Consider the following 16,461-nt stretch of genomic DNA (forward strand, 5'->3'; position numbering starts at 1 on the left):
CCTGCAAAGACTATTATAAACTACATTTGTTCCCGAGGTTTTCTGAATGACAACGTCTGCATAGCCGAGGATTGGTAGAACCAGTTGAGAGATTCATTGCAATTCATGGTCCTGATGGCAACATCGGTCAGTGACCTTCGGCACAACCTGGGTCGGTTGTCGGCCGAGTGTGAAGCCGGCCGGGATGAGGATCAGCACCTTTAAAATCTGAGGCCATGGCTCTCGGCAGGAAACCGGTGGACTGCTTACTCCGGGTGGGGAATGAGCCCTCACCCCAAGTGGAGGAGTTCAAGTACCTCCGGGGTCTTGTTTTGCGAGTGAGTTAAAAATTTAACTGATTTACTGAGAGCCAAATGTAATTCACAAGAGATACCGGCTGAATGACGCAAAGTGCTGCTCGTTAATTTCAGTAGCAGTTATCAGTGTAGGCTCCACCGCATGCTGACATGATTGGATGAAACAGTCAGGCCTGGCTGAAAACACAGTAACAGCTCAACAAACGTTTCTTCAGGGTGTTCGCTGTGCTCTCCTTGGAAATGTATTTACTGTGCCTGTTTTATTGAGGATACCTAATGTTTGAAACTTGGGATCTCCCTGTTCACATTTTGTCTATCTGTTATACATTTCATTTAATTCCTTTGATTCTTGAATATTGTATCAGTTTACCCAAAATCATATTGCTCACTTGAAGTTTCATGAAGGACTGCGTCCTCTCTCAGAAAGCCTTCTGGTAATTTACAGGATGTTCACTTCTGATGTTTCCGCAGAGTTTTCAACAAAAGATATGATGACTTTTGGAAGAGAAAGTTGGTCTCAGAGTTAAAAATCTCAAATTTGTTGCTGCCAAACTTGCCACAATTTACCAAATGAACATCGTGCTGAGGTTGAACCGTAAACTCCCCAGGAAAAAGTGTACTCACGTTATAAATCGAGTGGAGTCATTTTCTCATTGACGTCTATATAAACAACCATGGAGTCGCCCTCTGCTGATGATTCCAGAGAATACAGGCTTCGGGCACTTCCTCATCGGCTTCATTTTTCTTTTGTTTACAGGCTACGCTCCAGCATTTTATTTCAGCCGGTCGAGCCCTGCTATAGTTCGTAAAATCTATTTCATTAATTTAAAGAGAGCAAAGGAGGTGTTTCGAATATGAAAAAAAAAAGTTCTGCATTACCGCCTCCTGGTGGACTGGATTGGAAAAGCCTGTTGTAGCCGTCAGCTGTTCATTCGTCAGCAGGCTAATTTGGCTAATTCGCCCTGGTCTTTTGGGCGCAGTGGAAACGCAGCTAAACAATGGCCTGCAGAAACCTTTGCGTTCCTTGTAAAAAGTCTCCAGTGGCAGAAAGTTCCAGGTACTTTGGGTCAAAATGCATCTTCGGACAAAGAGCAGCATGTCTTGGTGGCAGGTCAGCCGCTCTACAGCGCGGATGTTTAATCGAGGCCCACATCAATCCGCAGAGACCTCATTCCGTCAGGTTTCAGTCTCCTCCTGACCCACTTCCTCCAGCAGCACTGGGCCCCGCGAGAGCCGACGGAGCAACTCGATCTGACAACACTGTTTCTCTCTCAGCCTCGAACAAAGTGTGAATCATTTCCCCTCTGCTCCGGGATTCTGGCCCACTGCCAGACCAAACTCTGTGTGCCCACAGGAGCTTTTAGTGCATCTGTCTTGTCATTGTTAGCGGCTTGGTGCTGCGTTTTGCCCGAGCACACCATAGGGCTTGCGAAATTGCCCATTGCTAAAACAACTCGTAGTTGCGGTGGTGAAAATTACAATCCCGATTTAAAAGCTAACTGCATTTAATTGACAGCCACTTAGTGGATCGGCGAGATCCATTCAGGCACCACAATGTTGTGACACGCCACTTTTCTCATCACGTACACGCGTCCATGCAGATTGGCTGCAGGACAGTCATCAAGAATAGACAACCACTGTAATTATCATGGCTAGCAGCGCATGCCAAGGACTAGTTGTCATGATTCTGCCTCCTTGAACTCTGTCGGCGCTTGAAAAGTCTGTTTTAATTACTTCTTGTGGACTTTGATTTATTCATTTGATATTCCTTGTGTACCTCTGTTGAGTTACTTTTGTTATCCCTTTCTGATTTTTGTATTTTGTTTGCTATTTTCTGTTTTACTTTGTGGCCCCTTTCCTCGTGTTGCTTCACTTCCCTTTCCTGTGTCTTGTTTCTGTTCACATTTGACTTCTTCCTGTGTGTCCCGCCCCTTTGATTGTCTGAACCTGTTCCCTACTGTGTTCCACCTGTGTTCAATTTGCCCCTCCCACCTCGTGTGACTAAAAACACACAAGGTGGGCGGGGCAAATTGAACACAGGTGGAAGGTGGAGCACGAGGGGTGCGGTGAAATTGGCACCTGTGATTGTCTGCACCTTTTCCTAATGTGTTCAACCTGTGTTCAATTTGCCCCGCCCACCGTGTGTGTATTCAGGGTGGATTGGGATTTTCCTTCCTATTGTCTTTTTCCTCTCTACTATTCCTTGGCCTCAGTGGAAAACGTCATGAGGTCAAGGAAAGGTATAAAGGAGGATTCATAGGACTTAGGAAAAGCAGACAGCGCTGCTCAGAGAATCCGACTCCACTTTCACTATACTACGTTATTATGCGACGGTGGATGTTATTTATGGGTCTGTCGTGGTGAAACTACAAATTTTAACTTTAAGAACCTCAGCGGCTCCATCAGCATGTTTCAGTGTTTTACCACCGTGTGACATCAGAGGACAATCATTCATATGTAACGGTAACTTACATGATGACCTGCGTCTCTTCTGGATTATATTCATACTCTTCTTCTTCTTCTAATTCAGATTGAATCGTTTACGTCCGTGCATGGCGCGCCACGTTAAGTATCGCTGCTGAATTGTGGGTCGTCTACTTCTCCTTTCCTTTCGCACAGGAAGGTCCAGTGTACCCTATGCTAAAGGAGATAGGAAAGGAAGCATTGAAGCTCCTTTCCGGTGGCATTTAGAGAATCTGAACAGCTCTTATCATGGCTGCCGAGGAAATACTTCCCGGTCACTTCAAGAAAAAAAAGAACTTTTAATATGAAAACCTCACGAGAAAAGATTCCAGTGCAATGCTCTCCACTGATTGGTGTGTTTCTGTTTGCAAGTGCATAAGCTCATTGGCGTTGACAGATGTAACAACAGCAACAGAGGCCTTTGTGATTGTTTCCATTGAGAAAAATGACCATGGAAAATGCAGTTCCACTCTGAGAAATGAGCATCAATCAGGTCATAATACATTTCATTTTATTCAATGGGCAAGTTCATCGTCTTTATAATTGAAAAGTGTCTGTTTCACATTCAATTTTTTAAGGTGTTGCTGACAGCGTTAAGCAAGACTCTGTTCTGACCGAGTGTCTCAGTGAACCCTGAAACCAGAGCATGACATGTCAACATGTCTTTCTTCCCTTGAAGCACTGTGGTGTAAAGGGCGAGGGAAGCAGATTTCAAGTGCTTACTGACGGTTTACTGTTGTCTGCACAATGTCTACACATCTTGTGCAGCAACAGGCCCAACACACAGTCACTGTGGTTATGTAAGAAAATAATGTTTAAAATATATCAGGAGTAAAATGTGGGCCGGTGTGTCCGTGTAGACCGTCGGCTAAATTTAAGATTACATCCACACCGAACTGGTTAAATCTGTTTCCTCTGCGTTTCATGCTGCCGTCCAGACAAACACCGAGCTCCGCCGACAGCCTCCGCTGCATATCAATGTTAAAATGCCATCTTGGTGTGTGTGTGTGTGTGTGTGTGTGTGTGTGTACAGAGTAAACAGAGGTTTTACAAAACAACAACGTCGTATGCCGTCCCAGTGCGCCGGCAAAATGAAGAAAGACAACCTTTAGTCGCTTCCTCAATGATCGATCGGTGTAAATGTCAACTTGCCCAAATACACAGCAACATCCTGTTGATGTCATGAATGTAAAATTGGAGGTTTACTATGAAATGACGAGTTTCCAAAATCTTAAAGTGACAGGGAAGTTTTTCCTCGGCAGCCATGATAACAGCTGTTCAGATTCTCTAAATGCAGAGGAAAGGTGCTTCAATGCTTCCTTTCCTATCTCCTTTAGCATAGGGTACACTGGACTTTCCTATGGGAAAGGGAAGGAGTAATAGACGATCCACAATTCATTGTGGCAGTGATATTTAACGTGGCACGCCATGCACGAACGTAGATGATTAAATCCAAAGAAGAAAAAGAAGAGTATGAATATGACCCAGAAGAGACGTCATCATGTAAGTTACTGTACATATGAATCATTTACATCTGATGTCACACGGTGGTAAAACACTGACACATGCTGACGGAGCCGCTGAGGTTTTTGTAGTTCATCTTCGGAAATGTGTAGTTTCACCACGACAGACACACGTCAATAACATCCGCCGTCGCATGATGACGGAGTTTAGTGAAAATGGAGTCGGATTCTCTGAGCAACGCTGTCATCTTTTCCTAAGTCCTATGAGTCCTCCCGTACACCTTTCCTTGACCTCATGACGTTTTCCACTGAGGTCAAGGAATAGTAGAGAGGAAAAGACGATAGGAAGGACGATCAGGATCCACCCTTGACACCTGTACCTGTTGTGTCAGATGAGTGTGAGGCGGAGGGCTGAAGCGCCTCCTATGACGATGAGCCGCTAACCCGTCTACAGTGGCGCAGATGGGTGCCACACTGAAGGCACAACAACAATGCTCCGTGGCGTTTAAAAACGGCAGAGCCCCCAGCCTCAAACAGCCACTAATGATTCGACTGTTGCTGGGAAAAAAAGCACTTTGGTCTAACTGTCTAAACTTTTTTTTGTGCGCTCATTATATCGTCCCGCGGGGAAAATCCCATCCATCTGGCCATCTGCACTGAGCAGGCGAACATAAATCACACAATGTTTTCATTAGAGGTTTGGCTCTGTCGTGCTGCAAAGCTTGGTGCTGTACTGTCTCTGTTGGGAGCATCGACATAAAAAAGAGCAAGAGGGACACGTTAAAGCCTTTTGTCATTCTTTTGGTTTATCCGCCATCGAAACAAAGAAGATGAATGTGCAGGACGGGACGCATTGTCAGTGAACGGGGCTTGCATGTTTGTCCATCTTCTAACACACCACAGAGTTGGCATGTTTTCAGAGGACAGATAATATTAATAAAACCCTACTGAGAGCTGTTAACCCCACTAGGACTGCCATTGATGCAGTAATGGTCATTACATCCTGTAGCAGGACAGTCTGGGGTTATTAACACTGCACCGGGGTGAAGTTGTAAAAAGGGTGCCCTGAGGGTAACACCCAGAAAGTTATTAGAATCAAGGGTTCGTCCCCTTTTGAGGTTGGCTCTGCTTCAGCACATTTCACGGCAAGCTGACCATGACTTCATGAGATATCTCATTTGCATTTGCGACCTATTTTTAGCCATGAGGAAGTCGGGGGGGATAAAAGCGCATGGAGCTCACATCCAAAACTGCTAGAGTTCATCCTCTATGGAGCAGGGAGGGCTGCACTCTGTTGACCTTTATTGCAATCTTAGACGTGTAGAGGTGTAAATTTACAAGGAACAAGTGATGATATTGCTAAAAGTTAAATCAGGGTGATGACCTTTAAATGGCTGCATTCGATTTCCTACAAATCCGACCTGCGGATTTAGAAAATTGGGTTCAAAATCCTTGCAAGTGCTTTGGACTGGAGAAGAAACTGACCATAGTGACTAACATTACCATCCCAAAGCAGAATTCTGAATGTGTGCGGAGCCCCCCCTAACTCTGCCCAGGTTACTTTAACTCACCTTAAATTAGAATGCTACGACAGCGTATTAGGGCCATTGTAGGAAGAAAAAATACGGAACCGGGGAGGGGGTTAATATACAAGAAAATACTCAGACATTTCTGATGTCTAAAGTTGATAAATTTCCTGATGCAGAAGAGCTATCACCTGGTCCAAATCAGTATGGTGTTTTCTTCTGAATAGGCCCAATTCACAGCAATGTCTCAAAGTCCGGATGCTTATGATAATATGGTGATTCTGGGCTAAAATCACGAGTATTTCTAAAGTATAACTTGATTGGGTCGGCCACTGTAGACATAGTATACGGCATGCGGCAGCGTCTGCGGTGATCCTGAAGCATTGTTTTTCCTTGAAAAAGAAAAAGACTACTTTTCGACTTTTTTCTCGTAAATTTGTGACTTTTTTCTCTGAATATTCTCTGAATATTACCCCCCTCCCCCGGCTCCATACTTGTTTTTTTCCCCCCTAAAATGGCCCTAATACGCCAAGTAGAATGAGGGGTGTTTGGGTTTGATTATTTTGAATTTTGTAATACCTAAATAATAAACAAAGGAACTGTAAAACTTATTGTAGTTTTTACTTTAAAGGGGAATTCCGGTATTTTCCAAACTCTGGCCCTATGTTAAAGAAATGTGAAAGTTAATGAAACTCACAAAAGCTTTCGGAATCACTCCAATGCATTGCCTCAGCCATCTGGTTGACTTTTCTTTTCTTTTTTTTACTTTTTAGGGTCAGAGAGATTGATTTCATGTTTTCTTCTTGTCACCAGCAGGACGAACTGCTGGCTTCATGTGAATCTCCTCCACCCTTCAGGGGTGCTCCTCTCCAGGCCCAGTTCAGGTTGCCAAGGGAGAAGGAGCTGAAGCCTTCGGCCCGGCTCATGCAGCCCGGCTCCGGCCTGCTCTTCTCTGGCCCAACGCAACTGCTCCAGGACTGCCTCCACAAGTCCCTCAGATCCCTCCCCATCACCCACCAGCCCTCCCCGGCCTTGGCAGAGCACGCCGGCTCCGGGGCCGGCCACCACACTTCCCTGGGTGCGCTCCATCACACCTGCCAGACTTTCTTCCAGCTCTCCGACGCCGAACACCTCAACCACCCGCACTATGCCCACCACTTCCACCACCATCCTGCTCACCACAACAGGCCCAGTTCGGGACACCACACCTGCCCGGGCTTCCTGCACCACCGGGACTCCTCCGGCTCTGCTAAACCACAGGGATCTGTCAGGCTCTCGTCCAGATCCAGCTCCTACGAAAGGTCCTCCATCTTGTCAAAGTCGGCGTCCTCCTCGAAAGCGGCGTCTCCCATGCCGTCCCCGCATCCATCCCCCCGTCCCTCGCCATGCCCCTCCCCCTGCCCCTCTCTCATCACACCCGCTGCTCCGCCCTGCAGTCCTGACCTCCGCTGCTCACCGGCCCTCATTCACAAAGTCATCATCACAGACACAAACCGGCTGTCTGCAGACTCCAGACCACAGCAAAGAGGTACACAAGTGTCAGCGTGTGGCTGTGTGTGCAGAAATACATTTCATGTATGTTTCAACTTACAAGTTACAACTCAGTTTTGCACATGTAGTACCTACGTTGTTAAATTGCTGAATATATGTAATACATAAATGACAATGATCCAGTAATACTAGTGTAACAGTGACAACTTTTGATACTTTAAGTTTGTTATTGTTACTTTTCTTATGTGTTATGTGAAACCAAATTTATACACAAGCCCCTCAAAGACTTTTATTGTATTGAGGTTCATTGACAGTAGTTTAACAAAGAAGAAAATTTGTCGAGAACTAAAGTGATAAGATAAGATTTATTTTATTTGTCCCACACCGTGAAATAGAGATCTATATCAGTACAAAAATACAAGTTTAAAAAAGCAACAGGATATGTACAAGAATTTATTTTCATGTAAAAAAGTAAAAAATGTAAGTACTACAAGCCTAAATATAAACATAAATACTATATACAAGAACAACAGTAGCAATTATTGCACATGGAATAGTGTATGGAGTGACATGAGGTCAAATGAACTTTAAGATCAAGACAAGACTAGAGCAGAGCAGAGACAGACTAAAGGGTTAGAGGACAGATGCAGTAAAAATTTAATAAGAAATTAAACAGAGAAAAGATCATTTGAAAAAGCAAAACAATTCAATGTATACATTGCAATATTACAATCCTTATGAAAGAACTGTATATTAAATATTTGTGCAAATGTGATTTGCAGTATTTAGTACAATATGGACTATACATGATAGTTAATTTGTATGGTATTTATATTATATTGTGATGTATTTTGGAAATTAACATAATACTGATAAGATAAAAGGTGAACATATGGCATACTAAAATATACAATATTGGAATGTGATGAAGTACATGCTTAGAGGGGATATTAGATATCAAACCCCCAACATAAGCCTGTTTCTTTAACTGAGGTAGCTAAAGGCAGAAAAGAAAAACTGTACAGAAATGCCTGTCTGCAATCTAACGTCCCTGTGCCCCATCTAGGGGCCACTCTGTCCCAGCTGTCGGATAGCGGCCAGACCCTGAGCGAGGACAGCGGGGTGGACATAGCCGAGGCGGGGGGCCTCAGCAAGGATGGCAGCCCTCGACCCAGCAAGAACCAGAGGGGCCACCTCGAACAGCCGGGGGCCCATGCACCCCCTCCAGGGGCCACGAGACAAGTGAGGTCGCTGTGTGAAGTGGGCTTGCTTATTAGATTGTTGTTTTTTTTGGAATCCTATAGTAGTTCTACGGGGTTCTCCCCCATTCCAATTTCTTCTGCCGACGTTTTGCAAAAATTCCACCGCGCTCACAACAGCTCTGACTCCGGCTCTTCGCTCTGTGTCCCAGCAGACTGGCTCGCCGGTCCCGGCGCCCGCTGCCACCCTGGTGCGAGTGGTGAAAAACGCCAACACCCTCGGCATCGCTATAGAGGGCGGAGCCAACACGCGGCAACCGTTGCCGCGCATCGTAACCATTCAGGTGAGACGAAAACACAACAGCTGAAGTGTGTTTTCTTTGAACAACACGTACATGACTTGAATTCAAGATTATGCAGACAAATGCATAAATATTTCCCCTCTCTGCTTTAAAAGAAACTCTTCTTCGACATCTAATTATTATTGGCCTGCATTTGTGTTGCACAGACAGCACTCTAAAGCACTTTGCAAATACAGATATATTTTGATGAATTGATATTTCTTCGTGGCACCTTTCACATTTGTGTAAAGACCAACAAGTACAAAGAGAGCAAAAGCCCTACATCTTATATGGGCTGAGGGTGAGAGGCGACTACATCAGCACGAACACCGGAGTCACACCCGTCCCTCCACTCCCACCGAGGGTCTTTCATGAACAGAGCATCCTTGGGGAGTTTTTTTTTCGTGACTCGGCAGTGATTTCCATCACAATGAGTCCTTTCGCCGTAGTGAATCTCAGGACCAGCGGATGACAGTGTGAGTACGCCGACGTCCTTCACGCTCGCTGAGCGGCTCCGTCAATCGCAACGTCCCCCGTAATCAGCGTGACGCTGCACATGAATGCGAGCCAATTATATTCCTATCATATCGAGGGAATAATCTAATAATGCCCACTTTTCTCTGCTCGGACTGGCCGCACCCTCCCTCTTTGGAATCCCCGTCGCTTTTGAAGAGGCGGAAAAGTGCGTGATTCAATCTTTTTTTTTTTTGACAGACAGGTTGGATTAATTTGCAGATGAGTGTACAGTGACTCAGAGACAGACACTAACATTGCACGACCTGATGTGCAAGTCACTCAGATTTGTTTATTTTTAAGAAGAAAATCAGCACTCAAAGGGAGACTTTCAGTATAAAGTCATGCATTTCTGAGAATAAGTCATAAGTCATATTATGAGAATAAAGTCGTCATATTACAAGGATAAAATAAATAATATAATGAGAATAAATTCTTAAATTTACGAGAATAAAGTCAAAATGTTATGAGATTTAAGTCATGACATCATGACAAAAAGTTGTAATTTTACGAGAATAAAGTCGTAAAAAGTCTCACTTTTATTTATTTTTTCCTCATTGTAGCCCTAAAACTCTGTTTTATAAAAGCAATGTAAGATAAAAGTAGCATTAAGAAAGAAGTCAAATAGAGTTACATAGAGAATGAAAAATATAAATAAATAATATAAATAAAATAAAATAAAAATAATGAGAAATAGAAGAGTGAAAGTAGTGCAGTATTATTGGATTTGACTAAAGTCATCAACATTGATTTAAGAGATGATCATAGGCATAGTGATGGTTGCAGAACCAGCCAAGTGTGTCTGTCTGATGTATTTACCTTCCTCAGCAGTTTCTCAGTCAGCAGAAATGAATTCATTACTATACTGGCCTCTATATGCCTTGCAGTGATCTAATATTATTGTAATATAATATTCCTGACAGCTGATGTGATTATCCTGAGAGGAGGGAGGATTAACCCTGTGCCTCTATTAGGCTGCCTAGTAGAAATAGAGCAAATGGTCATGCAACACTGTGCACATTTATTAGATTAGCAACTTTTTCCAAAGCTGTTGCCCCAAATCCATATCTATTTTTTAAAAATCCAATCTCATCTTTAAAGTGAGATATACAAATACAGATTAACCTCATCGTTTGAGACATTATTTTGGCAACAATCCGAATAATTATCCAACCAGTCTGAGAATCTTCATCGTCTTTTCTGTAAAACATCCCATGGTCAGTTATTGTGGACTTCGCAAATGTACAATTCAGTGGATCGATTCCTCCGTGTCCTTGTCCATGTACAAACAGAGAATGCTCTGCTGGTGAAACATTTGATTTGGAATGAATTTTATTCATTCTGTAAATATGGCATCTATTCTGTCTGTGTTTTTCAACTGAAATGTTTTTGATTGTATCTGGGATTTTGTATGGTTTGTATTTTATCTTTTGTATAACCCTTGGGGGGGGGGGTTTCATATAAGCAGATAAGGTGCAGATGTGCCGTGGTTTTTACAGTATCAGCATTTTAGAAATACTTTACCCACTCTTCATCTATATGTTTTTATCAATACCACGGGCATGTCCTCATGTTCTTCAGTGGTATCTGTGGTCTTGTCAACAGGTGTTGAGTGCACAAGAAAACCCCTGAATGTTACAAGAAATGGAAAGACCGCTAGAAGATGAAGCCCAGTTTGTGTCACACTGCAGGACAGTGACCTTGTACCGTCAGCAAACACACACGTTTTGCAAATATGACACATTGCCTTCTCTCGTCGACAGAAAGGAGGCTCGGCTCATAGCTGTGACCAGCTGAAGGTGGGTCAGGTCATCCTGGAGGTCAACGGCGTTTCCCTGAGAGGCCGCGAGCACAAGGACGCCGCCCGCGTCATCGCCGAGGCCTTCAAGACCAAGGACCCGGATCACATCGACTTCCTGGTGGTCGAGCCGGGACCGTGACCGCAGGACCATGCACTTCAATGCAGCTTTGATTTAACACGAAGGACGCTGTTCTGCCGCTTTGAGGGAAACACGTGGGACTCCGCGCGAGGTTGTCCCGTCATCACGGCCCCTCATTTTAATTTCAGGGAAAGGTGTGTTTCGGGTATGCGCTGATTGCACTCAACGGAGATTTGCACAATATGAATTCAGAAAAAAAAAGGATTTGACATTAACATTTGCCATGCGAGTCCAACGCTATTCGCATCCGTTCCATTAGTTATTTCTCTTTTATCAGTATTTAATCCCTGAATGTCAATGTGTGTAACCAGGGGGAGCGCTAGTACTCAACAAATAATATTTAAAAACAGCCAATAACATCACAGTCAGTCGAGCGAGTCCTCGGTTGTCCTGTGTTTTTGAAATTTGTTTTATTCTTCATCTCATATCTGCGGAGGCAGCGCTGCCCTGGAGGCAGGCGTAAACTTTGAAAGGAGCGTTTGGGTTCAGAGCGGCAAGGATCAATTTCCATTTCCATCAGAAAAGAAAAATAACATTGTGATATTTGAACATCAAGTGAGACGGGGGAAGACTCCAAAAACAATCCGGGGGTGAAACAGGAAAGAGAGAATATAATAGAGCATTTAGTGACAGGATCACAGCAGCACGTCAATGTGGTGACGCCCGTGCATTATTACATGATAACTCAGTAGTCGAGGCTCTCAGCGTCTTCGTGCACCGTCTTCACGTTCATCCCGGTTGCACGCAAAGTTTCGTGACTGTATCCGGATCACGATCGCGTCTGATAACACAGAAATATCATCCGACTGATGTTCGGCGTAATGATCCTGATGTAATCCGGAACCAAAACTCATTATTTCCATATCTAAACAAGCCCAGCGTGGTTAAATCGACTGTTTACTAATCACTTTTAGAAATCAAACATCCATCAGCAGCTATGTACATACATATACTGTATACGCGTTCAACCCATCATAATTATTTTCATAATGTACATGCTTTATCATCTGCTCAGTGTTTCATAGCAGCATTTGACATCTGTATGTCCTTATGATACGGTCATTGATGGTTTGACCTTTTGTATATACTGTAGATTGCCCATAGTCCTTACATGAGATGACTCTATATAACTTTTTTATATTGTGAAATAGTTTACAGTAGAAGAGCATTTAATATTATACTAGATTTTAATACTACTTTACATTACTCGTGTTTTTATTTCAGCTTGAGGTTCAGGGCATGCCATGGTCTACGTCAACCCCCGTCTCTTATATGACACGTTTCGTTGAGAAGGTTACGACAACCGGATTACATATTCTATCAATGTGACGTCCCACGTTTGCTTTTTTCAATATTGTACAATATTGACTTACTGTTGCAGCGTTCTAAGATTCAGTTGAGACTCGCAAGAGCACTTGGTTTACGTTAGTGGAAGATCATGGTTTGGTTTAATGCAGAAAAATCTCAGTGACTTCCGACGCAACCTCCTCATGTACCCCATCTTCCCGAGCCCTTACCCCGAGTGCTTCTGTTGCACAGCTGCACATATACCAGCTTCTTCATATGCCTGCCGCCCTCCGCTGGGCCTCCTCTCAATGACTCCGCTGCTGTCAATAAATGTAGCGCTCCGTACTTTCACCCATCGATTGCGCAGAGACGTGGCACTCCTCCGGGACGGACTCGTCCGCACAGCGACCCCCGGATCCGACCCCCCGCGCGGCGGAGATCAATGGAGGACATAAATCAGCATATCCTTATCCCGCTCTCCGCAGGGGGGGGGGGGTTGCTGATGAGGAACGGCGACACAGTGTCGAGTCAGTGAATTGCAAATGCACCGTACGGGGAAACGGCGATTTTTCCATTTGAATATCCTCTCATGACTAATAAGATGCAGGAGCATCATGGCAGCACTGACTCGACTGGAGCAAACTGTACTTTACAACAGCTTCAGATTCTTTTAAAAATAACGATGACGCGGATCACTTTCAAGCATTACCGGCACTCACATACGTTATCTAATGCAAGTCAACAGCAGCTCCGACGTGGGCCTCTCCGGACCCCTCAGGGCGGCTCAGAGCCGCTGTACCAGACTGCATCCTTTCATTTGTGCGTATCATTTTTAAATCCTGTACATTTAACCTGAGTTTCCATTTTCATTATTTTGCGATATTTAGCTCCTCTGTGTACGAGGTCGTTCAGACTTTTGCACATCACCAACTCTCCCAAATGACATTATGGTTTAAAATATATAAAGATGATCTATTTAGTATTACTTTGTAGAAGAATCAACTTGTTCTATCCACCCCGTGAGCAGGCCTTCCATTGGCCTCAAGAAAAACAACAAAATGATTTGTTGAGGTCGATCTTTTTGTTGTTAAAGGGCAAGTGATGCTGTGTCGATTTAGTCTCTAACCGGAGAACAAGGAAGTGCACATTTGATCGGACGTTATTGGGGAAGTGAGCGTGCGTCCGCCGTGTTTCCTGTGAAACCTTGACAACCCTGGATGTGGCTCTGGGGAGCTTCATCCAAGTCTGAGACGGCCCTGTAGACTCGACCTCATGGACACCGAGAGTCAAATGCTTGCAGAGATTTACCATTGGTTGCATCATGGGAAAATCCAGATTCTAGTGTCCTCTTTTTGGACTTCTGCTGCTGCTGCTGCTGCTGCTGCCCCTTAAAAAGCGGTTACTGTACTTATTTCTGTGTTTATAGGATCCCTGTCTCAACCATGCTCCGTCTGTTTGTTTCTAAATCATAGGATCTACAGCATGAGTTGTTTTTTTATAGTCAAATTTAACCCGGGCCCAGGACATCCGAAAGAGAATGCACTATAGCTGACAGAAGCATGTCATTGCCTAGAGCAGAGGGCTGTTAACTAGAGCAGTTGTAAAACTGTGCTGTAGAAAGGAGCAGGGGAAATATATATTTATATATATATATATATATATACATGGCTCGTATTTGTTCTGAGACGTGTGTGTCTGTTCTTTTCATAACTGTAACCACAGTCCAAAGGCGTACAGTCGGGCCAAGCAATCTCAACAATGTATCTCTGGCCGATTGTGTTCATGATGGCTATATTCTATTTTTATAATTCAAACGACATAATCACACCAGAGTGAGATAACACCCGGCGTTTATATCTGATGTGTGAGCACTGTTCTGGATTCACGGAGGATGCGCTTGGTGAGATTACTGTGCCGTTTGTAATTCTGTGTAAATTATATGATGTTCTCTTTTGTGTGTGAATGCAAACGAGTTCTAAAATGATAAACGCTTGTACAGAAAGGGCGGCACACAGATCCGTGGAGCAGCAGATAGAGTACGCGGCGAGGGGCTAGAGACCCCCTTTGCGGCAGATATAACCGCTGACATCTCTTGTGCGTTCCAACCCCCCCCAACCCCCCCATGTCCCGTCACAGCCGTGTCGGCAACGGCAGTATCCTTCAGAACAAGTCACGCATTCGTTGTTTCGGTTCTTACGATATCTTTTGTTTCTTCTTTTTTCCAAAATGTCGGAACAAGTGAAATCCTTCCGAGCGTGTCCCACACAAATTTCCTGTAGACATAATAATAAAAAAGTCTGATGTCTCAAAAAGTGCACACGTTCTGTTGCTTATTTGGTCCAATCAGTTGAAGGGAGTTTCTGTTTTTCCACTTGTTAAAATACTTTCAGAGTTTTTTCTAATCTCGAGGCTCTGCCTCGTGTGCGAAAATCGAATCTTCATTCACCATGTCTCACTAAACAAATGTGTGGCAAAGATGTGACAATGATGCTGTCTGGCCTGCCCTTTGCAGAGATGATGTTCTCATTTTGTCTCGAATTTGACAGCTACACGATTTGGAATCCAAGAGGCAAACCCACCGTGGCATCACCCGGTGGTTTACGCACAGACTTCTACAGCGGAGTCGCCCTCTGCTGGTCATACCAGAGAATACAGGTTTCAGGCACTTCCACATTGGCTTCGCGTTTCCCCCTCGTTGTCTTCCCCTTCTTCTTTGTCGGTGTGTCGATGCATTTTTTTGGCACGTTGCTCCCACCGAATGATTTTTCAGTGGAATTGTAAAATATTTATATGAAATATACATAATTTCAAATATACATATCTGATTGTTTTTTTGGTTTAATTCATCAATCATTTGTTTGGGCTTTTCAAGAAAAAGGGCACCGTGTTGTGTTGCTTGTTTTGTTCGACCAGCAATTCAAAGTCCAAATCAGCAGCGACTCGGTTGTGGTTTGCGAATTGTCATTTATTGAGATTGTTATACATTATAAACTAGATAGATAGATGGATATGTAATGCATTAAAAGGAAAGGGGAGGGGAGAGTGTCTTATTATGGAGCCCACAACTCTTTTCTGCCTCAGAGTTTCAGAGAAGGTTAAAGGGGCAGTAAGCAATTCTGAAGCAATACACCTTTTTTATATATTTCCTCACCATCCGATAGATGTCGCTTCTGTGTGTGCTTAATCCAGCCTGCTTCTGACTGGCAAATGATGCTGTCGTGGTTATTGCAGGACCATGGTAACTTTAGAGCTGGTGTATAACATCCGACGATTCTGTGTTACGTCTAGAAACCACGGATTTCCTTCCTTCCTTCCTTCCTTCCTTGTGGCTTTTTGGCTCTTTCTAATCAATGTGTGGGTTTCTCCGAGAAAAACTGTCGGCCTATCATCAACACTATCTGATTATGCTTTAATGTGACTGATTGTCGCAGTCAAGGCTGCGTACAGCTGATCACTCCGTGTTCATTTGCCCTGGAACAGTCATGGGGAACGAGAATGTGTGAGCTAATACTTTTGCACTTCTCTCCACTGTCTGCTTGACTACTGCATTAAAATGCATCTCACGCACACGCACACACACACACACACACACACACACACACACACACACACACACACACACTGGGCTGTTGCCCTGTTTTAAATCAGGAAGACAATCTCATTTATATCGAGCTGGCCTCCATTCCATTTCCCATTAGGAGCACTCCGACCAAATGCAGAGAGAATAGTTTCACAGTTCTCTTTCAACCCTATGTTCCCTCAACCCTATGTTCCCTCCACCCTATGACCCCTCGGCCCTGTGTTCCCTCAACCCTATGTTCCCTCAACCCTATGTTCCCTCACCCTAACCCTAACATAGGTCCAAATTTTGATGGGGGGGAAATTTCATAGGAAGGAACATAGGGCTGAGGGAACATAGGGATGAGGGAACATAGGGATGAG

At 44.1% G+C, this 16,461-nt stretch overlaps 1 protein-coding gene across 2 annotated transcripts in view; it reads left to right on the plus strand.

Annotated features, from left to right (window-relative positions):
* Positions 1–14,834, plus strand: part of whrnb (whirlin b) — a 60,534-nt gene extending 45,700 nt beyond the window's left edge. Inside the window, exons 8-11 of one of the 2 annotated variants that reach the window (XM_035640994.2) lie at positions 6,562–7,276; positions 8,306–8,481; positions 8,654–8,782; positions 11,056–14,834. In XM_035640994.2, the coding sequence (XP_035496887.2) occupies positions 6,562–7,276; positions 8,306–8,481; positions 8,654–8,782; positions 11,056–11,232 (1,197 nt within the window). In that variant the 3' untranslated portion in view covers positions 11,233–14,834. The remainder of the gene's footprint in view (positions 1–6,561; positions 7,277–8,305; positions 8,482–8,653; positions 8,783–11,055) is intronic. The other variant, XM_047331303.1, reaches the window with a different exon arrangement.
* Positions 14,835–16,461: the final 1,627 nt, after the last annotated feature.

Source organism: Scophthalmus maximus, chromosome 3 (genome assembly GCF_022379125.1).
Source record: "Scophthalmus maximus strain ysfricsl-2021 chromosome 3, ASM2237912v1, whole genome shotgun sequence".
In the NCBI taxonomy this organism is placed as follows: domain Eukaryota; kingdom Metazoa; phylum Chordata; class Actinopteri; order Pleuronectiformes; family Scophthalmidae; genus Scophthalmus; species Scophthalmus maximus.